This window comes from Corvus moneduloides, chromosome 21 (assembly GCF_009650955.1).
Source record: "Corvus moneduloides isolate bCorMon1 chromosome 21, bCorMon1.pri, whole genome shotgun sequence".
Classification (NCBI taxonomy): domain Eukaryota; kingdom Metazoa; phylum Chordata; class Aves; order Passeriformes; family Corvidae; genus Corvus; species Corvus moneduloides.
This window is the reverse complement of record NC_045496.1, coordinates 4,748,584-4,772,718: the sequence shown is the minus strand read 5'-3', so window position 1 is coordinate 4,772,718 and position 24,135 is coordinate 4,748,584. Positions and strand designations below refer to the sequence as shown.

Below are 24,135 nucleotides of genomic sequence, written 5' to 3'. Positions count from 1 at the left end.
TGATGTGAACTATCAAAAGGGGAGACCAGGTTTCCTGGGGAATGACTGGGTGCACTTTTTCCATGTGTTTCTCAAAAGGACAGAATTTCCCTGAGATCACAGCCCCATGTCTGCTTTCTGTAGCCTCTGGGAATGCACCTGCTTTTCTTGGCTGTGTGTATTGAAGCTATTGTTCAGTTAGAAAATAGGAAAGCATGTTACACAAGGGAAACTTGGATGTGGTTTGCCACAGTTCAGGTCACTGCCCAAAGACATCACTACTTGTCTCTGTGGAAATCCTTGTCCTTTTTGGTCCTGGAAAAGAGCTGGAAACAGCCCTTCTCAAAGTGTCCCCGTAGGAGTCTGAGTGGGAGCTGAACCCCTCAAAACTTGAGGAGCAAGTGAAGAAATCGAGGACCTGGTGTGATCAAGTCCCCACATGCGGCTTTCGTGTGGTCCTGGAGCACAATAAGGCTATTCCAGCTCACAGAATTTCTGTGTTTCCAGCTCAGCCACCCCCCACTGGAGCTGTACAGGGGCTGAGCCAGAGTATCCCTGCGCTCCCACTGCAGCCCATGCCAGGGGAGCAGGATTTTACCTGAGGGAAAGGCACAAAACTGTCAGGGGAGGGTTAGGCTGGAATTAGGAAAACATTCTTCCCCCAGAGGGTGGTGGGCACTGAACAGGCTCTCCAGGAAATGGGCACGGCCGCAAGGCTGCCAGAGCTCCAGGAGTGTTTGGACAATGCTCTCAGGGCCATGGTGGGGTTGTTGGGGTGTCCGTGCAGGGCCAGGAGTTGGATCTAATGATCCTTGAACGTCCCTTCCGATTCGGGAGTTTCCGTGATTCCTTTGACCTGAAGCAACACTGCGTCTCTCATATGGGAAAAACATCAAAGCCCCTCACCAAGGGCTGGTGGCCGGGTCGGAGCAGCCGCCTGCCAGGCTCCACCGTGGCTTGGCAGGGACAGCCAGAGCCCATCCCCGGTGCCAGCGGGGGCTGTCCCTGCGGGGCTGCTCCAGCGGGCCGAGTCCCCTCGGGACGGAGCAGGGCACAGGCGTCCTGCGGCTTCCATCGCCTCAGAACGTGTGGGGAAATCTGGGTGAAAGCACACAGCCTTAAGCTGCGCCAGGGGAGGTTCAGGTTGGACACTGGGAGGAATTTCTTCACAGAAAGAATGATTAGACGTTGGAACGGGCTGCCCAGGGAGGTGGAGGAGTCACCGTCCCTGGAGGTGTTCAAGGAGCGACTGGACGTGGCAGTCAGTGCTCTGGGCTGGGTGACAAGGTGGTGTTCGGCCATATGTTGGACTCGATGACTTCAGAGATGTTTTGCAACCTGACGCTGTGCAAAAAGGGTTTATTAAGCACAGCTGTTGTGGGGGAGGACCCGGTGGGAGGACCCGGAGCACCGAGAGCCGCGGCCAGAGCGGCCCCGCCGGAAGCGGAAGCAGCGCGGGACTCTCCCGGCGGGGCGCGGGCGGCGGGACCGCGGCCGCGGGGCCGCCATGGGGGACGACATGGACGTGATCCCCGAGCGGGAGATGAAGGTAAGGCACGGGGAGAGCGGGGGCTGTGAGGGGCAGCCCACCGGGGGGGAAGGGTTGACAGGCTGTTTTACCCGGGCCGGGGGGCCTTGGCTTGGAGCCGGAGGGGAACGGGGCTTGGAGAAGGTTCGGCCTGGGCTGCGAGAGGTGGTGGGTTCTGGGGGAGTCTTGGTTGGGACCGTGGGGCTGACAAAGTGGGGGGGTCGTGGCGGGGCTTTTTCAGACATCTTTGCAGTGTTAGTGAAACAGAATCCCAGGATGGGTCAGGCTGGAAGGGACCACAGTGGGTCATCTGGTCAAACTTCCCTGCTCGGGCCGAGTCGACCCAGAGCATATGGCACAGGATTGTGTCCAGAAGGGTCTGGAATATCTCTAGGGAGGGACACTCCACACCCTTTCTGGGCAATCTTGAGAACTTTCCAATACTCGAGGACTTTCCAGCATAGTGTGGTACAAGCCTGTGGGGTGGAAAAGGGAAGGCTGGCATGGCCTTGGTATAGAGGGGTGTTTAATGTCTGGGGAAGGTATCACAGAATGGTTTGTGTTTGAATGAACCGTAAAGCTCATCTCGTTCCAACCTCTGCCACGAGCAGGGACACCTTCCACCAGACCAGATTGCTCCAAGCCTCATCCAGCCTGGCCTCGAGCAGTTTCAGGGATGAGGGAGAGTTGTAGGAACCTTGTTTTGGAAGAAGAGTGATGCGTTTCTAAATCCTCCTGTCAGCATGCCTTGTGCTGGGACTCTCCTGGTTTGGGGAGCAGCATGTGTGGCTGTGGGGCAGTGTGAGCTGGAGTCTTGCTATGTGGTGCCAGCCTAGCCTGTCCTGTGTCACTCAGTGTTACTGTGAGGCTGAGTAAAAAGGGACACCGGGGAACAGATTCGTGGTGCAATTGTGGTCTTTGTGCAGCTGCTTTCTGCTCTCAGAACAACAACAGGGTAGTTGGGCTGTTTGTTTTGCAGAAGTTTCCGAGTTCCTACATCCTCCTCAGATTGCAGGAATGTACTTATTAGTGGCAGTAATTTGGGAATAACTCAGGTGCTTGATTGGAGTTACTGGCATAATCAAGTACGTTAGCAAATGTACCTTGTAGCAACAAGATCTGTTCAGTGCTGTTCTATCTTTATTCCCTTCTCTTTTCCTCTGTGTCCCTTGGCTGGTTCTGGTGTGCTCCTGAGAAGGCCAGGTGTCCCAGGCAGATTTAGCTCCTGCAGATATTATGAACACAGGCACTGGGTACAAGAGAGATTTAACCAATGGTAAAAAAATGTGGTGTGATCTCAGTCTTTCATAGATGAGACAGAAAATGTGATGGAGTGGCCAGAGACTGCCTGGGTGTGTGGCAGGGATTTGCAGCTCTCATGGAGAGGCTTCTGCACTTGCCGTCTTAGAGAAGCCAAAGTAAACTGTTCCTCTTGGGCAGCATGTGAACAGCTCCTTCCCAACTGTCTCAAACAGGATTTTCAGTTCAGAGCACTGAAGAAGGTTCGCATCTTTGATGCTCCTGATGATCTTCCCAAAGAGCGTTCCAGCCTCCTCGCAGTGTCCAACAAATATGGGCTGGTCTTTGCTGGTGGAGGGACCAGCCTGCAGATCTTCCACACCAGGGATCTTCTCATGCAGAAACAGCTGGGAGAAGATCCCAATAAAATTGGTAAGACACACTTAAATCTCATGGTTTTGACAGTGACAGGTTTATATGGAATTTATGACATGGAGTTTTTGGCTTCTGATACATATTACAGCCTTTGTCATTCTCTGTCAGGCATCTGAATTGCCACAGTTTCTTGTGTGGGAAGGCAGGAACAAAGTTGGTAGCCATTCTTTGCTGGGTTGGTAGCCATTCTTTGAGCTCTGAGCCTGTGCATGTGTCAGGGATGTGTGTGAGTGGAGGGACAGAGTTCTCACACTGAGTTACCCACTCTGACTAAACAACTGTCCAGGAGAGGGGAAGAAACCACTGTTCCACCACCTGACTGCAAAATGGTTTTCATTCTCCTTAATAACTGTTCCACTCTGTGCATACATCAATAAAGCCAAAAATCTTACCACTTCCTATTACTCAGGTTACTGAGGAAGGAAAGTGGCGTTTTCTTTTCTTAGGAATTTGGCAACTCTCAAGATTGTATTGATAGAGATGAAGGGATTTGCTTTCATTCAGTTTTTCTACATGTTACCTTTGATAGGTGCTGTTAATGGGACTGAGGATTTTTGCATAAATTTGTTGTATTGTTTTACAAGAACAAATCTTGCTATTTAAATTTGTCCCCTTTGTTCTATCTTCCTTTCCTTTTGTGTTTTAAGAGGAGAATATTCAGAGTACTGTGGTTCCCATGAAGTTTCCTGTGCAGCACCTGGCTCTGAGCTGTGACAATCTCACCCTGTCTGTCTGTATGATGTCCAGCGAGATCAGGTCCTTCATCAGCTTTTTTGATGTCCGCACATTCCTAAATCAGGTACAGCATGTGCCAAGTGGGATTGGCTTTGGTTTGGGGTTTTTTTCCAAATAACAGCAGAGGAGAGGTGTAGCTGGAGTGGGATTTTCTGTCTCTATGAGGGTTGTCTTGTAAAGGGGTTCAGTAAATTCAAAATCTGCTTGTTTTTATCAGTCATTAATTTATAGGCAGGTTAAAACTGCTTTGAACTATGACTTCAGGAGAGTTTGGTTTTGTGCTTCGCTTTGACTGTCTTGTGTATTTGTCTTTCCTAAAAGGCAAAGCAGCAGAAACATGCTTTTGCTTGTCACAAACTGGCCAAGGACTCGGGAAGCACAGCCATGGTCAGTGACCTGAAGTGGAACCCTGCCAATCCCACCATGGTGGCCATCTGCCTGTCCGATGGCAGCATCTCTGTCCTGCAGGTCACAGACTCTGTGAAGGTCTATGCCACCCTCCCATCCTCTGCTGCTGTCACATGTGGTGAGTGGCAGCCTTAGAGGGCACTCAGAATGTTGGGGACTGAAGGACAGATGCAGATTGAGAGGTGTATAAACACAGGCTGCTTGGCTCAGGAGGAGGTCTCCTAAAATTCTTCACAAAAAGGAAGGGTTTAAACTCGGTGAGACTCAGAAAATGTGTTGCAATGGAATAACTCTTTCCCAGCTGATTGCAGCAGCTGAGTCTTGTGAGTTATCAATTATGCCCACCTGTGGTTTGCGCTGTCTCAGGCTTGACTCATTTCCAGGAAAACATGCAAATAAGCATCATCACCTGTTGGTTTTTGAGCTGTGTAGTCTTGCTTTCTCTGTGACTGGATGACTCCTTGTTTGACTCAGATTCATGATTTTTTTGCAGTGGAAAAAAATAGCAATTTTAATTTACTGCTCCTGTTTTTGTGGGGTCTTGTAACTCTCCAGGTCCTTAATGCTAATGAAATTCTCCTCTTTTTTTTTTTGCCTAGTGTGTTGGAGCCCAAAGGGAAAACAACTGGCTGCAGGGAGGCAAAATGGCACCGTGGTGCAATATCTGCCTGTAAGTGTTGGTGGTATTAAGGCCTTATGTCTTTTCAGAATTTTAAAATATGATGGTTTGGGGTTTGGGTCTTTCTTTTTTTTTCATTTGTTTGGTTGGTTCTTGCATCACAGACTGCAGAATTTGGTTAGGTGGCACATGGTGTGAGCCATGTGATGCTGCCCAAGTGACTCAATAATACTCAAGTGTCTTAGGCCAATATTTGATTTAGTTTAGGGTTTGCACTAGTCACTGAAAAGTCGAAATTTCAAAGTGGCCCATGATGAGTGTTAAAACATGGGTGAGTTGCTCTAAACCAGTTCTCTGGGCTTTCTGCAAAACTTGCAGCTGTCTTGTTTGTTGCCTTTTCTATGTATTTAAGAGTTGTTTTATTTGCAGAATCTGCAGGAGAAGAAAGTAATCCCTTGTCCTCCCTTTTATGATTCGGACAATCCCGTTAAAGGTACATCTTTTTATTACTTTTTAACTTGTTTTCTCTTTAAAAGTGTTTTATTCATTCTTCCCCCTGTTGTCTTTGGTTATAGCAGCTACATAGCACTGGTTATGTAGTTACAGTGTGATTTTCTGTGATTCTTAAGCTTGGTCGTTCAGGAGTTAGTTGCCATTTGTTTGTCATTTCCTTTTGTGTGCTGTGCACAGTTAAAATCAACAAGGAAGTACTATTATAAAGTGTTTCTGGCTGAGGTATTTGCTTTCTCTTTCAGTTTTGGATGTACTTTGGATTGGCACATATGTCTTTAGCATTGTATATGCAGAGGCTGATGGGACCCTGGAAATGTCTCCACAAGTGGTCATTGCCATATTGCCTGTAAGTGCCAGCAGTCACAAAGACACAAGTGTTTGTTGCTTGTTCATTACAATGGCAAGTTGCTTTTCTTATTGACACTGACACCACTTAGAATCTGAGTTTGGTACTGCTGTAAATTGTGGGTTTGAGGTTGGGGAGATTGAGTGGAGGAAGTAGGATCCACCTGAAAATCCATGAGTAACCTGTTCTCTGCTGAGATCAAGTTATGACATTGTTGGTGTGCCCTGATGCTGTCAGATTTAAGGGAGATGGCTTGGTTTCTGCATGGGAAAATAAGTTATCAATGTTGATCTTACAGAAAAAGGAAGAGAAGCGACCAGAGAAGTTTGTGAATTTCATGGAGCCGTGCTACACGAGCTGCACTGAGAGACAGCATCATTACTTCCTCAATTTTGTTGAGGAATGGTGAGTGGCAGGAGTCATGGCAAGGTCTTTCCCTTGATATGCATGTCTGAATGGTCAGTGCTTCTCCATAGATCGTGTTCCTCCTTTTTGTAGACCTTGCAGTGGACTGTCACGTTAATTTTAACCTGTTTGTGTCCATGCCTACAGGGATCTAGTTCTGGCAGCTTCAGCAGCTTCCACAGAAGTCAGCATTCTTGCCAGGCAGGGGGATCAGGTAATATTTTTATTCCATTTGTGGAATATATTTTGTGTTGCATTTGTGCAAATGTACATTTTCTTTCCCTAAGTATAACCTGTATAAGACCTGGAATATAATGAGATGATGAATTTTTAAGACATCCCAAAACTAAACAAGCTTCTAAATTGTATGGAATCTTAAGATAATTCTTAGATGAGCAAGTGATGTGTGTTGTGAACCAAGTACCGGAAGTCTGTTCATGATGATTCACTTGGCAGTCTCAAAATTTGGTCAAACTCACTATAACAAAGTGATTGATGTGAGGTCATCAGTTGAAGTTAAGCATTAGAAATGTCTGACCTGACGTGCAGTTATACATGAGAAGTCACACACAAATCTGTGAAGGACCCTGATCTTTCTGGCATTTGTTAATCTGACAAATGTAAGTAGATACTCTCTAGCTGGTGTTTCAGCTGTTGTAGGCTGGAGTGCTGAAGAAGGCTGGTCACAGGAAAGGAGCAGTCAATATAATAATAATTTTACTTTTTGCAGAACTGGGAATTGTGGGTTTTGGAGGACTCCAGCAGAGCAGAACTTCCTGTGACAGATAAAAGTGATGACACTCTGCCCGTTGGTGTTGCTGTAGATTACACCAGTAACATGCCCATCATGATCAGTAAGTCTTGTTAGTCTTTCTTGTGGAGTAGTCCAAAAATCTCAGTACATTTGATATTTTTGAGGGGCAGCCTTGTGCCCAGAGTTCTGGGAGATCATTCTGAAAGGGAGACCAACACACCTCCCGCTGTTTTTATATCAAACCCATAGCACATGGCTTTACTTGTGTGTGAAGATTCAGTGGCAAAGTGTTAAATACAGTTCTTTCCTGGAGCTTTCAGCATCCTGGGGTATGACACCAACAGACATGGCAAACAAAGCTCCTGAGTTACATCTGTGTTCCCCAGAACTGAGATTACAGTGAGTTTAAAGGAGTCGTGTTCTAACACTGGGGATTTCAGGCTGCTTGTGAGGTGTTCTTTATTCTTGTCACTTATGTCCTTTTGCAGAACTGTTTTGTATCAAGTACATTTGCATGGATCTAAAGGAAAAGTGGGTTGGTTTCAAAGCCAGAAACAGCAAAGATCGCTGAGGTGAATGTGTAGGTTTTCATTCTGCGTTAAAGCACAGGGTCTTTACTGCCTAAACCCTGCTGTGCTCTACATCTACTCAGCTGCATTATTGCTGTACCTTCTGTGCTGCCTGAAGGCTCTTCAAAGTACCTTGTCAAAGTCTGAAGCTACATCTGAGCTATTGTGTTGTATCTTAGTGAATTCTACGAATTCTTCCTTGAAGCCCAGAGACAGATTGAAATAGAGATGCCTTCAGGCAGGGTGGAAGGTACTGCAGTCAGGAGTTCCTTAGGGGCACAGGAGGGTGCCAGTTAACTGAGAACTTCACCTGAAAGAAAACCTACAGTAGGGAATTGAGGTCAAACTTTGTACTTGAATGCCAAATTGAATTTGAAGCCTTTTCTCTGTTAATCTATACAGTTACTGGATTAAGAAATCTGTCAGGACAGATTTTTTTTAAGCCTGTGTTGTGCTGCCTCAGACTTTTTAGAAAGGTTTTTTGGAGAACCTTTTTGCTAACACTTTGTCTGTGTTCTGACATGAGTTTGGCTGCACATTAATTGGCTTTGCAGTTCACAGCAAGTGTAGGTTGCAGAGAAACCTCTTTTGTCCTGGAGCTTGTTCCCATGTGGAAACTGCCCTTCCCTAGCATGCTCTTCCTGAAGAACCAATAATAAAGAAACATGGCCATCCACTGCACTGCCTGACAAACAAAGCACCATGATTATAGCAGATTTTTCCTGCACTCTAGATGTGTTGGGTTGGGGTTTTTTGTTTAATTAAGCACAGTTAAACCTTGACAGAATGTTTTTAGAAATATGGAGAGTGTTCTGGGGCCTTTAACTGTGCTGAGAATTTTTGTACTGAAGCAGACTCACAAAGCAGCTGCATAAAACACAAGTACTTTATATCTATGGTTCAGATCACAAGAATATTTGTTTGATGTTGGCTTTCTTTAAAGTTAAAAAGCTTCCTATGTAGCAATTCCGTTTTGTAGTTTATGCATATGAATGTTAATGAGGTGGCAGGGCTCAGTGGAATGTGGGGATTGCTGAAAGGAATTGAAGGAGGGAGCAGAGTATCAGTGAGGAAAAAGGACCACTTCAAAAATCTGAAAAAGCTTGGCACAGGAATTCACAGGTGAAAGTTGGGCTTTGTCATTCAGGAGATGACATTCAATTGTCAAAATAACCCTTTTATGAAACATGAAGTCAGGAACGGAAAGGAATGCAAAAGGCAAGAGAAAGAGAGCTGAGCATTGACAAGGATGCAAGGGAACAAAGATGCAAATGAAAGCAAGAAGGGAGAAATGAAAGAAATGTTGTGTGAAGAAAGTCCCATGAAGGTGGCAATTCCAGCAGGAACAGAATAGGAAGCTTTGACTGCAGGACTTATATGTGTGGTCTCTGGCAGGTGATGAGAAGATCCTTGCTCCAGCTCCAGTTCTGATCCTGCTCTCTACGGATGGTGTGCTCTGCCCGTTTTACATGATCAACCAAAACCCGGGGGTCAGGTCACTTATTGTGACCCCAGAGCCTCTGCAGCTGGTGGGGGAGAGAGTTCCAAAGTCAACAGGTAAGTGCTCCAGTGGGTTAGGGAACACTTGGATCTTTGTCATACTGATCTGTCAGTTCAGTAGTCAGACACACGTGTCACAGAAAACATATTTTTTCTTTATAATGATAGTGGAGGGCAGTTCTTGGGTGTTTTGAGCTCCCAAGACTGTTCTCTGTCTTTTATGCATCAGTGTGAAATTATCTAGTCCTGTGCATGAAATCACAGAATCATTTAGTTTGGAAAAGACCTCTAAGATCATTGAGTCCAGTCTTTAAACCTGTTTGTTTGTGGGATCTCAAGCACTTTGCAGGCTGTGCATTTAGACTTTCCTGTGCAATCAGCCTTTGGAGAATAGGGCCAAAGCAGTTTTGGGAGGCTCTTTGCCCAGCTTTGAGCATGGCCTGCACACTTCAGAGAGGTGATGGTTTTCCTCCATAGTTTTGCCACAGGAGGTCATGATATGAACTAAGGTGTTTGGCTGCAGCAAAATCCTATTTAAACAAAATCCTATTTAAGGCTTTCCTCAGCACTGTGAAAATTGTGTTAGCAGGTGAAGAGGAGTAGTTTTGTTTGAGTTATAGATGTGTTGCCCTGTATTGTGTGATGTAGGCAGGTAAGATGATTATTTTGCTTGTTTTCATGCATGTAGGAATAATTGCAAATGCACCATTTTCTTCCCTGCGCCCAAATTTGCTTCTCCTTCCCCAGCCAGAATGCTGTTGTTTGGCAGCCTGCCTCCCTGCAGTGCTGGCTAACTTGTGTGCCAACTGCCTATTTTATTTGAGATGGCAGGAACCCCATCAAAATCAATGGAGGAAGGTGAAGCCCTTTCACAGGAAACTGCCGACAGCATTAACCTGGACAGATTGTTGTAGTGATCATGACTTTGTACAGTTTCTGTATCACTTGCTGGGTTTGGGGACTGCAAACCCAGCTCTGCCATCTCTCTTCCTCACTGTCCAGTGAGAGAAGCAGTGCTGAGCTGTCCCCATCAACTAGATTTGGCCTTGCAATACCTTCTGCCATTAGTCAGTGCAGCCAAATGAGCGTCCTTCTTTCCCATTTGTCTTTCTGCAGGAAGTACTGCCACAAGTCCAACCACTCCTCCAACTTCTCTAAAGCCTGACACAGTGCCAGGTGTTGCTCCCACTGTGCCCACCTCAAGTCAGCCTCCAGCAGGGAGTGGAGCAGCTCTTTTTTCCTTCATGCCTTCAGCTGCGAAGACTCCTGGCTCCACAGGCAGTGATCCTCCACCGTATTCCTTTGCCACCGATGCCTCCAAGCAAGCCCAGACTCCTGCTCTGACTGGAGCAGCAACATTCTCCTTCTCCTCTGCTTCTTCCAAGGCATCCATGACTCCTGCTTCTGTAGGCACCACAACAGCTACTGCCACCTCCTTTCCTTTTGGGTCCATGAACTTTAAACCAGCTGCAGACAGCTCGTCTGGGCCATCGCTCTCTACAGCACCTGCTGCACAGAAGTCATCTTTTGCACCTTCAGCTTCTTCAGTCAAAGTGAACCTCAGTGAGAAGTAAATAGATTCAGTAGTGAATGCAGGGGCTGGATACTTGTGAAATTGCTGCAGGCGTGGATAATGTATGGTAGTTCTGAAGATGGTCTCTGGCTTTTTGCCCTGACAACTGTTCCCCATGTTCCCCAGAAAGCACTGAGGAAACCCCTCTTTATCCAAGACTGTCTTGGCTGGGAAGACCCTCAGTGCTTCCCGTGCCAGAGGTTGTGTTCATGGGCATGGTACTAGTTAAGGGACAATGCCAAAAATTTAGACTGATAAGTTGCCAGAGAGTTAGGGGTTTTTTTAATCTTTGTTTCATAGGCATCAAACGATGCTTTGGTTTGATGCAAATCATGGCTAAAGACTGCTGGGAAATCCCTTCCATCTGGGACTGGTTTAGTGGGGTGATGACAGCACAAGTTTCTCTGTTGAGGGTTCCTTACCCCCAGCTTGGGAGGAAGCTGGAGCCACAGCTGATGGATTGCTTTGCCGCTCTGTGTTCAGCAGAGAAGGTGCCAGACCTTTTGGTTCTGTTCTTAAATGGACACTTGCTCACTGAGCACAGGATCTGGAATCTTCAAAGCTTGTTTGCACCAACTGAAAAAAACTAATATTGATTAGAAACTATGCAAAATGGGTTTGAGTGAGTGTTCTCAGATGTCATGTACTCACTCTTCCCTCCAACTCCTGAGACTTGCTCTCTATTTTTAGAAAAAGTGGTTTAAAACACAGAGCTGTGGTAATTGGAGCTCCCTTTGAAGGAGAAGAACTTTCATGTAAATGCATCATAAGAAATTTCTGATGGTTCACATGATTATTTTTTAATTAGAAAAATCTTTACTACACCAGGATCTGATGGGAGCTCTTAGGGCTTTTTATATTTTGTGTATAAAGCAAATGATACGCCAGTGAATTGGCTGAATATTTAAATTGGCTGCCTCGAGGAGCTGAGTTTGCAAATGAATAGAAATTCATATTTTCTTGCAGAATTTCTGTTTGAGCCTTACTCTGAGGATGACACTGAGGGGCAGCTCAGATTTGCTGTAGTTGGAACAAAATGATGAGGTGCATTTGAAGCAGGGTAGTACTTTTTGCTGGCACTTACCTTTTGCTCCTGGCTGGATCTAAGATGGAAGTCTTCATGGTTTCATGTATTCAGAAATTATCCTGAATGGCTCCTTCCCACTATCTCCAGAAGCTACACTCGTGATTTTTGTATCTGGAGCTTGAGTTGTTGCTGATCCCAGGGGATGCTCATTCATTTATTCATTCAGTCATTCTTTTATTCATTCTGTTGCAGGTTCAGTGCTGTAGACACCTCTTCTCCCACGAGCAGCAGTGGTCAATGCACTTCCACAATGTTTTCCTTCTCAACCAGTTCCAAAACTGCTCCTGGAGGTTCTCTGAGCCAGTCCACGCCCATCACAGCCCCTCCTACCACACCACTGAAGACTTCATCTCCTGTGCCTGCCACAGGTAGGAGTCTGATCCTGATTGTTGGGAATAATGCATTATAAAAAATGTTCTAAAAGTTGTAGGACACATTGAGCTTCATTTGGCTTCTTTCTTGCTTTTCCTGCTGTAGAAGCCCTCCTGATTGGCACACCATCGTGATGTGAATCACTTACTCTTCAAACTGAGCAATTTTCCATTTGTGCTTTTTATTCCTCAGAGAACCATATGTGAAATAATTATATTCAGCTGCTTAAGTTCTCCCAGAAGTTCTGGCATTTTCAGTGCTCTGATAATGAATGTTTCTGGGCAGTCACACAAATCAGTGCCTTACCTTCCATCTGCATTGACTAGAGTTCAAAGTAGTCACAGAGAAGTTGGATGGAAGTGAAAAGGCATCTGAGGAAGGTGTGTTCTTGTATTGAGGCCCATAGCACTACTGCTATGATTTGATAGTGGTGATTGTTTCTGATCCCAGCCTGTTTTTCAAGCTTTGTATGACTTCATAAATTACTGTTGTTCTTACTAAATTCCAGTGGCACGTCCTGCTCAAAATGCTCCTTCAGCTTCGTTGGTACAGAAGACACCCAAAATCACCCCCTCAGCAGCAAAGCCAAGCTCTGCTCAGGTAACAGGACTTGATTGGGTTCTTTGGAGGATGAATATTGTGCATGGCCCACAATTTGCTTAGAATTCCTTGGACTGAACTAGTGTTCTTAGGTCAAAGAATTAGCTAACTTTTGACTTTGAAATAGTAGCAAATCTGTGGTTTTAAACCAATGTTCTCTGCATGTCTTTAGAGAGCTGTGTTTTGCCCTATGTTGTTATAATCAGTGTCTGAATGGACTTTCTAACATTAGGCCTTATTTGATATTTTAAGTTCCCCGTTGCAATGGATAGATCATTCATATTGATTTTGGCTTTGTTTTTTTTTTTGTTTTTCTCCCCAGGGCAAATCAGCACTCCCCAGCACAGCTTTAGAGAAACAGACCCACCAGTGGAAGGAGTCAGACCCTGTCATAGCAGGAATCAGGGAGGAGGTGAGATTTTCAAGCAGTTTTCTTCATAATGCCACACAGACACTTCAGCTGTGTTCTGATGGTGTCTGTAAGTAGTTTAGGAATGAGAATGGAAATTTTTCCTAAGATAATCAGCCTGGTTTGTAGTTGCTATTTGTGTGTCCTGTTCAGTCATCCTCAGTCACTGTGCTGAGAAGATGGAATATTCTTTCCTGTTAATGTTCAAGAAGAATTTCCTCCTTTGGCTGCAAAGTGACCGGTGTTCATGGTGTAACTGAGGCATGATCCAAGAGCTGTGACATTTGTTCCAAACCCTGCTGTGTTTTCAGTGCCTGCCCTTTCTTTGGCTTGACTTTGCAGATTGCACATTTTCAAAAGGAGATGGAGGAGCTGAAGGCCCGGACTTCCAAAGCCTGTTTCCAAGTTGGAACTCCAGAGGAAATGAAGATGTTGCGAACTGAGTCAGATGATCTTCACACCTTCCTCTTGGAAATTAAAGAGACAACAGAGGTGAGCAGAATATCTTCTGTGAACCAGCAGTGACTCTTCCTCACCTGATGTTCCTCCTTAACCTTCTACAGCTGAACTATAGATGGACCACTGGACTCTGCTGCCTGAATGCTGGGGTGGCATTTGCCTGTGTGCTTTCAGGCACATGCTTGCAGAAGCCCTTGTGCTAGGGATGGCAATGGAAAATGTTACTTTGAACCTTGTCCCATCTGTTCTATTTCTCTTTGCAGTCACTTCATGGAGATATCAGTATTCTGAAGACAACCTTGCTGGAGGGATTTGCAGGGGTAGAAGAGGCTAAAGAACAGAACGAACAGAATCGTAGCTTGGGGTATTTACACTTGCTCTATAAGAAACCTTTGGATCCCAAGAGTGAAGCACAGCTTCAGGTATGAATCATGTCAGCCAGCTTCTGATAGAGAGTTTTAAATAAAATAAAACATAGGCTTGCATGTGCAAGTGCCCAGCATTGTTGTTCTGCCCTAAATATTTGCTGTTTCAGTATAGTCCAGTAAACGTGTGGTGAGCTTTGTTTTCCATGGGTTTGCAAGAGGTGCTGAAAATCCTCTCCTGAAGCTCCTCTCTGTTGTTGCCGTTTGCAGTGATGATTCAAAACCCCTTCTGAAGGGATGTAGTTCACCTGTGATCCAAGTCTATTCTAATCTTAGAATGTGCCTCTTGACATCCTGTTCCTTCTCAGCCTGTAGTGTTTGCTCAGGGATTTCAGTTCAAAGAATGTTGGGGTTTTTTTCTACACTTTATAGAAGAGTTCTTGGAATTATTTTTATCTTCAGCAAGTGCCTTATGGAACAATTTGATGATTTATTATGACTTACAGAATTGTGTGGTTAATTTCATGGATGGTGGAGCATAAAGCTTAATGATATTTTAAAAGCTGGGACACAAAGGAAAATAACCTGCAGTACATAAGGAGGCTTTCAAAGACAAGAAAGAAAGAAAGTAGGGGTGAAGCACTTTTTATTACAGCTCTGGTGGTGAGGGCTGTTTAACCCTAAGCAAAATAGAGTAAATGTGCCCTTACAAATGATACTTGATCTTTTATACACGGATAAGTTCCCCTCAGGAGGTTTGACTGGCAGGCTGCAGGCATAATTAGATGTCATCTTTGTGGCAGTAGGTATCAAGACCATGCATGCAGTTATTAGAACTCAGCTGACACAAAGTAATTTCTTTTAGGTCTGATCTCTAATCTTCACCTGGATTCTGTTGATTGATTCACAGTCTTAATTGCATGCCTGCTTTGATGTCCAGCATGTCTCTGTGACATTTAAAGCTTGTGCTTGTGACTTCAGAGAGATGATAATCTTGAAGTATGTGTTTCACTGCATAGAGGAAGGACCATGAGGAAAGAATAACACAGTGGGAGAGAAGTGGAAGTGGATTGGAATGAAAGGAGAGAACTTTTGGTTCAACTTTGTGAAAGTTTGCTTTGAGAGAGCTCTGTCTTGACTCTTAAATTTTTCTCAGTGTCCATCATCCCCATTCTCTTGGGTGAGAAAAGCTCCCTTAGTCAGCTTCCTGTCTTAGTTTTCAATGAAGTTTTCAAGACCGTGAGACTTTTCTGATGTGCAGCTGTATAGTTTTGGTATCCAGAGAGTTGCTGCTATATAGGTGCTGGAGAGAGGAAACCTGGGCTTGGCAGTGTTTAGCACTAAGCCCACAGCAGGACTGGATTTGCTTTCAGGTTGGGGATGTCTCTAGAATTTTATGCTGTATCTTGAAAGCATTTGCAGTGGAATTCTTCCCAAGCTGTGTTACTTGGCTGCTTTATTGTATTTAGGTGAACATTGTGTTGAGATGAGCTGAAACCAACTGCAGTTTGCATTTCTGTTTTACAAGGTTGGAGTTCAAGCCATGCCAGGCAGGAGGGATCACAGGAATGGGACTGAGCTCTGGGTTTGTTTAGGGAGCAGGGCTTGCTGGCTTAGCTGCTGCAGTTGTGCAACTGTGTGGTCATGGATAAGTCACTTTATTCTCTGTCCTTGCTTTTAATTTATTTTCCTACCTATAAAAGTCAAATTCATTCCTTGCCTTAATGTGGGAGGTGTGATCATTCGTGAGTGCTTCCATGAATCACAGTCTGTGAATGCTAATATTCTAGAGTCGTGTGAGTAGCCTGCAAAGCTTTGATCACTTATAATTGTTAGAAGTTTCAATGTTGTAAGATGGGAGCAAATGACTCATGTTCTGGAAGTGGCATTTGAAATAAGGATTGTTTTGTATAATGCCTGATGTTTGTAAAATCCTTTTTGTAAAGACCAGGCAGTGTTTTGCAAATGTTATGGACAGTATTATTTTTAGTTGAGAGCTGAGGTAAAAAGTCCAGGCCAAAGCCTGTGTGTACCCCATTGATTGTTACATAAATTTTCACCACGTTGGGTTCTGTTGTGCTGGTAAAACTTTCCAGGCAGAAATACAGGCAAGTGCTCTATGGCTTGGACTGAATGAGCCCAAAGATTCTTCCTCTTTTTCAACTGAAACTGAGATTTCTGAAGCAAATTAAAAACTCACTTTATTTTGCATGGCAGGAAATCCGGCGCTTGCACCAGTACGTGAAGTTTGCTGTTCAGGATGTGAATGACGTTCTGGATTTGGAGTGGGATCGGCACCTGGAACAGAAGAGAAAGCAGAAGTAAGTAATTGAAACTGGAGTACAGAACTACTGCAAAGAACACATCAGTGAATTGGGAATTAGTCTGTAATCAACAAAGACCTTTTCCTGTTTAACAGTACAATCCTTTTTGAGGGGTCTGGGAGTAATTCTTGGCTCAGACACCTAATGGGAGCCATAGGTTCAAACTCTCTGGCTTCATACAAGTTACAAGCTTGTTGTGTCTCTGTGTACAGTGCAAATAGTGCTTATAGAAAAAAACTGTAAGCTTTGTAGAAATTCATTGATGGCAGCTAATGAAACCTCCCTAACAGATAAAACATCTTGAAGCAAATGAGCTAAATGAATAAACTGGCAGCATATTCAAAGGAGAAGTATGTATCTGAGATGAACTGAACTGCTTTGGTGTTCAAACCATACCATGTTTGACCTCCTCAAGTTTCAGTAGCCAGAATCACTAAACCACTGGTATTTGCTTGCCTGCCTGTGACCCAGATGCACAGAATGGTCCTTATCCCTGTCTCTTGATCTGATCTCTGCAGGCGTCTGATAGTCCCTGAGCGAGAGACTTTGTTCAACGCCCTGGCAAACAACCGGGAAATTATCAGCCAGCAGAGGAAGAGACTGAACCACCTGGTGAACAGCCTGCAGCAGCTCCGCCTCTACAACCAGACATCTCAGTGGAGTGTTCCCAGTGATACATCTCCAAACAGTGCTCAGAGGTATGTGAAACATGAATTCCTCCTTCCCTCTTGCCCCCAGCAATGTACAAGGGTGCATCCTCCAGAGAATGATGTTTTGTGGTCATGCTATGGGAAGACAGGATGTCCTAAAAATTATACTAAACCGTGCCCAGGTAATACAGAAGCTCATTGGTTGTGTTCTGGGGGACACTGTTTGATGCTTAGCCAAAATTTCCCCTAAAAGTTAAAGGGTTTATATTAAATGGGATAATAGAGCCTCCAGGCTGAGATACTGCTGGTTGTCTGTCTGACTTCAGAGGAAGAAGTGAATGGCCCTTGAAGTTTCCAAAATAGTTAAAAGATCCGTCACACAGTATCTAGAGGAGCCAATTGCTCTTCCAGATATGCCAATGGTTCTAGTGGCTACTTTGGCCCGATTTTGTTCCTGCTTTGGTTGGTTTCTTTCTGCTGATGATGTTTTTTCACTGCTCTGCCTTGTCCCAGTTTTGACAGTGACCTTGAAAGCCTGCGCAACGATTTGATGAAAACTACTTTGAAATCACAGGCCAAACCTCTGCCCAAAGTACCTGGTAATTTATTCTTTTGTCCTGGCATTCACACCATAAATGTGAATTACCTTTTTTTGATTTGCAGTTTGATTATAGACTAATAACTCTCTTCTGTTTTCCAGCTAAGTTATCCCCAGTGAAGCAGGCACAGTTGAGGAATTTTCTAGCCAAGAGGAAAACTCCACCAATTAGGTCTACAGCTCCAGGTAAACCTTTAGTGACCATAGAAGTCTGAAATGCTTTCCAGGAGGGTTACTTACCTGCTGTGGGACTGAGACCTGAAATTAGCTTTTGAGTTCTCAACCCCTAGTTCTCCTTTCCTGTTCTGTTCCCCCATCTGCTCTCAGGAGGACTTGCCTTTAGCTGCTGTCTGGTTGAAGGCTGCCTTTCCAGGCAGTTAAGAAGTCAAATCCTATCAATGCAGGAGTAAAACAAGCCAACAGGCAACCATCCTAAAATAGGGTGCATTTGTCATGGCTGTTACACTGGATGGTTCCCTAACTTAATACTGAATTTTGGTTTTGATGTTGCAGCAAGTTTGTCCCGATCTGCCTTCTTGTCCACGAGATACTATGAAGATTTGGATGAAGTCAGCTCAACATCCTCAGTTTCCCAGTCACTGGAGAATGATGATTCACAAGCAGTGGACCAGGAAGAAGAGGCAGCCCCAGTCCAAGTCCCTCGTCATGCTCCTGTGGTCCGAACTCCCTCAATCCAGCCTGGCTTGATGGCTCAGCCTCCGTCCTTTGGGAAACAGCACCTCTCCCTGGGTACTTTGTGTGAGTTGTGTTTGCAGTATCTCTTCTCACTGTGGTCTTGTGGGTAGCTTTAACCACTGTATCCATTGCCAGTACTTCAGGCCCTGGAGGAATGAGATTGCAGGATACAGATTTTGCCAAGTTCTCAGGAGCAGTAACAGAGTGGCTTTGTAACCTCATGAGCTTGAGCTCAAAGCACTAGAACGCCTTGACTCACTGATTGTGTTTTTGTGATAGCCTGGTTCTTTCAGATTGCAGTGACCTAAAATATTGCCTAAAGACTAAGAAACTGGAGTACTACTGCATTTGGTTGATGTGGCCAAGGTTAGGAGTTCTGAGCCCAGCAAGTCTCAGTAAGAACTGCATTTGCATACACTCAGTTTTCCTTGTGCAAGAGAGGTTTCTTTAATCTCTGCAGCCAGAGACAAAAATAAGGTGTCAGCAGAAGTGTCTGTAACAGCAAGCTGAAAGTCCTCTAATGTACTGAAATGACTTCTATTGAGACTTAGTAAATTCCTTGGGATATACCAAAACTGCCAGGGACAGATTGTGTTGATTGTTTGAATGGCTTGCGCATCAGTCCTGTCAGAAGGAAGCTGTGTGCTTAGAGGAACTGCAGTTCAGCAAAGGATTTCAAACGCTCCCTGTTTTGTAGAGAAACAGTCAACTAATACTTTTGTTAATTTGTTTCTTTAGTGCCTACATCTTCAAACAGAATCATCCCACAAGGGGCAGACAGTACCATGCTTGCAACAAAGACTGTGAAACACGGGGCCCCTGCTCCCACTGTCACTGTTCCAGCACCACAAGCAGCTGCTGCTGCAGCTCTGCAGAGGCAGATGGCTGCTAACCAGTCCCCAGGTAAAAGGATGGCTAATTGCCCAAGTGACCTCTGAACAGCTGAATGTGGCTTTCACAGGGATTTAGTGCTCTCAGAGGGAGGAGATCATCAAACAAAATGTGGTGCACATCTGTAGTTGTTGCACCTCTGAGCTATCCAGTGTCCTTTTGTCTTCCTTTTTCCTGTAAGCTGCCAGTACAAAATACCTGAGAAACTCCCATTTCCGTTAACTGAAGATGTTACAATGTAGGTAAGAGAGAGTTCATAAGAATAATTACTTTTGGTCAGCAATCAACAAAAAACGTACCAACTATATAGATTGCTGCCCACTTTTCTTGTCCTTAATGAAGTCTGACGTTCCAAATGTTTCAGGCCAGGTACACTATATATGTTCTAGAATCTTGGCTGGATCTTTTTGGAATTATTCAGGCCATATGGAATGAAATGAAATGCTTAATATGGAGTTTGTCTTTACATCTTTTTTTTTTTTCCTCTGTTTTTTTCTGTTCCTTAAAGCTGTGAGCACTTCCTTGACTGAATCAACTCTGAAGAACGTTCCTCAGGTGGTGAATGTTCGAGAACTCAAGTCTGGTGCATTGACTCCAGCAGTCTCTGCAGTGATAGGGTGAGTGCTGCCCATCTTTCTGGTGGTCTTTGGTAGCATTTGCACTGGAGTACATCTGCCAGTGGGGAGCAGTAGCAGTGTTTTACTGAGTGTGGCTGTGTAAGACCTAAAGTGAGTGCATTTACGGAAGAGTATTGGGTTTGTGGATTTAAAGAAAGAAAGCTCTTTCCAGGTCATTTAAGGGTTTGCTAATGTCTTGTCCTGAGCAAATGACGAGACCAGTATTAACCTCCTTCTCCATTTGTCTGTGAAATGCATTTATGTGCATCCTCTCCTTTTGGGCTTCAGTGGTTTTACTGCTAATATGAAATTTGGACCTGGTATCTCTCCAATCACTCCCTCTGTTCTACCTCTTTCAGTGAGGGAAGTGAAGCTCTCTGTCACTGACTGTGGTCTGTGACTTCAGGCTGTCCAGATGTTTTCCTTCTACTTTGTCATCCTTTGCAGAGAAAACCTTCTCTGGAGTTATGCCTCTTCTGTCTGTTCCCAGATTCACCCCCTGAGGGAGGGAGAACTGTGCTCTTGCTTTTCTGGAAACTTGTCTCAAATGTTTTGACATCAGAATTTTGACTGAAGGGTTGGGTGTCACTAGGGGTCAGTCACTTTGGAACACTACCAAGCTGCAAGGCTCTTCCTCATGAGTAAACTATGAATGTTGACTTCTGGTATTTAACCTTGAATTTGTTACCATTTCTTGTGAATTAGCTCTAACACTTGGCATCCCTACTCTGCATCCTGCAGACAACAGCCAGCTCAGCTCATTCCAGACATTTCTGTCTTATCACCAGGCTCTGTCACCAGCCTAGGACTAGGCCTTTTCCCTGTTGTTGTAATGACCTTGAAACTGTCTTTTCGTGAAGTTCCTGCTGTTGCTTAAGACCAGGGCAGTGCATGGCCAGTTCTGGGCTGGGGAGGCAAGGGCACTACTGAAAAGTTTGTGCAAAGTTGGGCTTACTGCATGAAGAGGGATAAATTCACCGTGTTACCTCTGATTATAAGTTCATATGGAGTTGGAAATGCTTTATCCATATGACTGTGAGCTGTTCATGCAGCTCCTGGAACAACTGCTGTTGTTGCATCACGACTGGCTTTCACACATTTGTGTGTACTCTTCACTGTCAAAGAAAAAAGGTGAAATTCCTTTGATGCAGCTTTTCAAAAAGGGAGCAGTCTCACAGTAGTGGTACTCAACTGCTCACCTTGACATTTACTTCATGGTTTCTTTTGCATTTTAATTGTGGAACAATTGTGCACGTTTTGCTATTTTATTTCTTCTTAAAAGTGATAAACGGGGATGGGGAGGGGAATTGCTACATCTTTTGAAAGTTAAATTTGTGGACAGCTCTACGTGGGAATTTTTTGGCTAAAAGTAGTCTTGTGACCAGGAAGAGTTTTCTGCCCTCAGTTTCATCAGAACTATGATGAAAAAAGTAGAAAGTACTGGCTGTGCATGGAGAAGGTTGTGAGTGAGCAATATGTAATGAGATTGGTTTTCACTTGAACTGTAGTTAAAGACCTGTCTTACTTTCAAGTAGTTTTAGGCTGGCAGTATTGATTGATCTCTCTAATTTATAGAGCACCAGCTAGCTTGATATCTTGGAGGCTTTCTTGTGCCTTACTTTATAGCTGACCTCATAAAAATGTACTTTCTAAAAATTCTACCCAAATGAACCATGCTTGCCAGTCAGATTCAGCACTAAAATGAAGAGCATTCACCCAGCAAAGTTAATTCACCAGTTTTTGCTACTTCAGACATCCTGGCTCCCTTTTGCTGCCACAGCACGCTCTTCGGTTGTTAAGCAGGAATGATTTTTCAGTTGTTACCAGTTGTTCAATGGCCTGTGACTGGGTGTGTTGGTGGTCCCAGTCTACCAACTAATACATAGGGTTTTTTTTTTTCACTGAAAACTTTCTCCACAACTGAAGTCAAACCCAGCATTTTCGCAGCACTGTCAAGTGATGTTGAGATCAAGTCCCACCCTCTCATGAATTTCACAGACTTTTTGTTGTTTTCTTCTTTGTTCGGTATAAACTTGAAATCTACAGCAGCATCATCCCAACACCAACTTTTTCCAGTGTTAATCTTGAAGTTTTCATTGTTTGCTGTACTTCTGCTTTGGGCAGAGGGCAGATCCAGGCCATGCAATGTAGAGAGGGAGTACTCCTTGCTAGAAGGAAGGAAGGACTTTCTAGTAAAGCAAAGCTGTTTAAGGCACAAAACCTTATGCAAGACCAAATGGCCATGCAAAATGTTGCATGTATGTATCCTCTTCCTTTGGAATATGGCAGACAATTGCTGTGAATTGGCCTGCAGTTGGCCAAACAGTAAATGCAGTTTGGGAATCCTCATGCTTAGGAGGCAGGCAACTTTGGATGCCCAAATTTGCTCACAGTCTGGGATTTGCAGCCTCAGCCAGAGATTGTTATTGCCTTAGGGAACTTCCTGTCTCTGTCAAGATGGAGAGCACCTGCCTGGGTAAGAAAGTTGGGCTTTGCCACCAGGAGAATGCAATCACGGTTGAATTTAAGCTTCTGAAGTCTTCTGGTATTGTCCAGTGAAGCTTCTCAACCTGGTGGGCCACAGACTTGAGGAGATGCTAAAACTGGTTGGCTGTTCCCAAGTGGCAGTGATTTGGTGTGTTAATGCCCCACAGTGCCAAGGGCAGATGCTGCACCCCATGAGATGCTGCCATTCTGCAGCAGTTGTCTGGGGGTTTTTATTTCATGGTCAAAAATACCAAACCTATAATGTAGAATACAGGTTAATTTTATCATAGTTCGTGCCATGACTTTGTCAATGTTTATAGTACACTTCAAAGACAGGAAATGCTCCCTCCACCCCCTCCCAACTTTGTCTCCTTACTCAGCATTTCTAAGCATTGCATGTACATGTCTGGACTCCACATTATAAAGGAAGCTGCTTAAATTTGTTATCCACTAGGCATAAAATTGTAATCCCCTTACCTGCTGATTTTTCATCAGCTCCCTGTAAAATAGAAAGCCCTGACTCTCTTCAGAGACAAGAGTGTCTAGAGAAGACTTGATCGTTTAAGTCTAGAGGTTTAAACACATTTACAGACTTCCTTTGTTAAATGTGGCTGATTCATTTAAGAGGTTTATTCTCTAATCAGATTTGTTCCTTTGGAGTTGTGTGTGGAATCTTTAATAGCGGCTGTTGTTCAAGGCTTCTGGAAGCTGCGCTTTTTGAGAGGAGAGGAAATCCTCTTTCAGACTAGTTATTCATATCATTGTTTAATTCTTCTTTTTAAGATCATCTGTGCCTCACTCTGCAGCCCAGGCGGTCCATCAAGTTTTGGCAACTGTTGCTACAAATCAAGCTAAACAGGTATCTTGATATAGAACCCTTTCCTTGTGGAACACTCTACCTGGGCATGTTCAGCAGAGTTTGGGGGTTTAATTTTCATAGCTTGGCCTCCATTCTTGACAAACCGTTTCTGTATCTGTGACCTCAGCAGTGTGATGCTAGACATATCTATGTTATGTCTTGCCTTTTCTCACTTCTGGAGACATGCAGCTTTCTAATGGCCCCAGCCTTGCTGCAGTGAGGGTTGCAGCTAAGAGCAAAGGAAGCTGTATTAGGTAGATACAGCTAAATTTCACACTAAAAGAATAAAAGTGATAGGCAATCAAGGAAAAGAGTTCTTTAGTTACCCTGTTATTCTACTGAGAACATTGCTTAATGGTTGACAAGCTGCTGGGTTTTATATGTGTGCTTCAAAAAACCAATGCAGCAGTCTTTGTTCTCTGGAATCATTGAGCTGCTGCCCATGGAGTCTTGCTGACCTGTTGAAAAGGTTGAGGACTGACCCTATATTTAAGTGTCGAGACATAATGAGCCCAAGATTGCAGATCTCTTCTGAGTGCTTCGACCACCTACCTCTATTTTATTCTTAAGTCACTGCATGACATTAATAATACCAATCCAATGTCAGAAGGCCCTTTGTTAATGGACAGACTGCACTGACCTGAAGTGGTGCTGTGTTTTTAGACACCTCTGACAAGCTCGATGAAGGGCCAGGCTCCACCTTCCTCTGTGTGTGCTCCCTCTCCTATGGCATCCACAGCTGGTCCAGCATCGTCTGGCAACAAGGTCTCAGGTAAGTTGTCTTTAGTGGAGATGGAAATAAGGCCTGGATGTCTCTTGCCACGTGTCAGGGTGCACAGTCAGAGAATGAGGATACTGAGGAAAAAAGATTTGCCTCCACTGAGAGGTTGCTGTGCCAGTCTTGAGGGGGAGAATTTGAAAAGCGAAGGTACAGAAGTGCAGGAGAGTTGTTTTCTGTACTCTCTGTGTTCCTTCTGTTCCTGCATCTAGAATTCAGTGACACAATTCCTTGTTCAGAGTGGACTCAGGACTTGTAACTCTTATCAGGAAATGCTGAAAGCACATCTTCCACAAGGCTACTGCGATTTGACAGCAAATTAAAAGCAGCTCTTTTGTTT

At 44.4% G+C, this 24,135-nt stretch overlaps 1 protein-coding gene across 2 annotated transcripts in view; it reads left to right on the top strand.

The window, feature by feature from the left end:
- Window positions 1-1,422: 1,422 nt before the first annotated feature.
- The window catches only part of NUP214 (nucleoporin 214), a 39,910-nt gene continuing 17,197 nt past the window's right edge, over window positions 1,423-24,135 (top strand). For both annotated transcript variants that reach the window (XM_032130782.1, XM_032130781.1), the window contains exons 1-26: window positions 1,423-1,528; window positions 2,983-3,178; window positions 3,829-3,980; window positions 4,238-4,442; window positions 4,924-4,994; window positions 5,373-5,436; window positions 5,699-5,802; window positions 6,101-6,207; window positions 6,355-6,421; window positions 6,938-7,061; window positions 8,926-9,087; window positions 10,147-10,600; window positions 11,883-12,058; window positions 12,571-12,662; window positions 12,985-13,074; window positions 13,414-13,563; window positions 13,794-13,952; window positions 16,113-16,216; window positions 16,738-16,917; window positions 17,383-17,468; window positions 17,570-17,653; window positions 17,981-18,226; window positions 18,902-19,066; window positions 19,563-19,671; window positions 22,942-23,017; window positions 23,681-23,789. In XM_032130782.1, coding sequence (XP_031986673.1) covers window positions 1,487-1,528; window positions 2,983-3,178; window positions 3,829-3,980; window positions 4,238-4,442; window positions 4,924-4,994; window positions 5,373-5,436; window positions 5,699-5,802; window positions 6,101-6,207; window positions 6,355-6,421; window positions 6,938-7,061; window positions 8,926-9,087; window positions 10,147-10,600; window positions 11,883-12,058; window positions 12,571-12,662; window positions 12,985-13,074; window positions 13,414-13,563; window positions 13,794-13,952; window positions 16,113-16,216; window positions 16,738-16,917; window positions 17,383-17,468; window positions 17,570-17,653; window positions 17,981-18,226; window positions 18,902-19,066; window positions 19,563-19,671; window positions 22,942-23,017; window positions 23,681-23,789 — 3,574 coding nt within the window. In that variant the 5' untranslated portion in view covers window positions 1,423-1,486. The remainder of the gene's footprint in view (window positions 1,529-2,982; window positions 3,179-3,828; window positions 3,981-4,237; window positions 4,443-4,923; window positions 4,995-5,372; window positions 5,437-5,698; window positions 5,803-6,100; window positions 6,208-6,354; window positions 6,422-6,937; window positions 7,062-8,925; window positions 9,088-10,146; window positions 10,601-11,882; window positions 12,059-12,570; window positions 12,663-12,984; window positions 13,075-13,413; window positions 13,564-13,793; window positions 13,953-16,112; window positions 16,217-16,737; window positions 16,918-17,382; window positions 17,469-17,569; window positions 17,654-17,980; window positions 18,227-18,901; window positions 19,067-19,562; window positions 19,672-22,941; window positions 23,018-23,680; window positions 23,790-24,135) is intronic.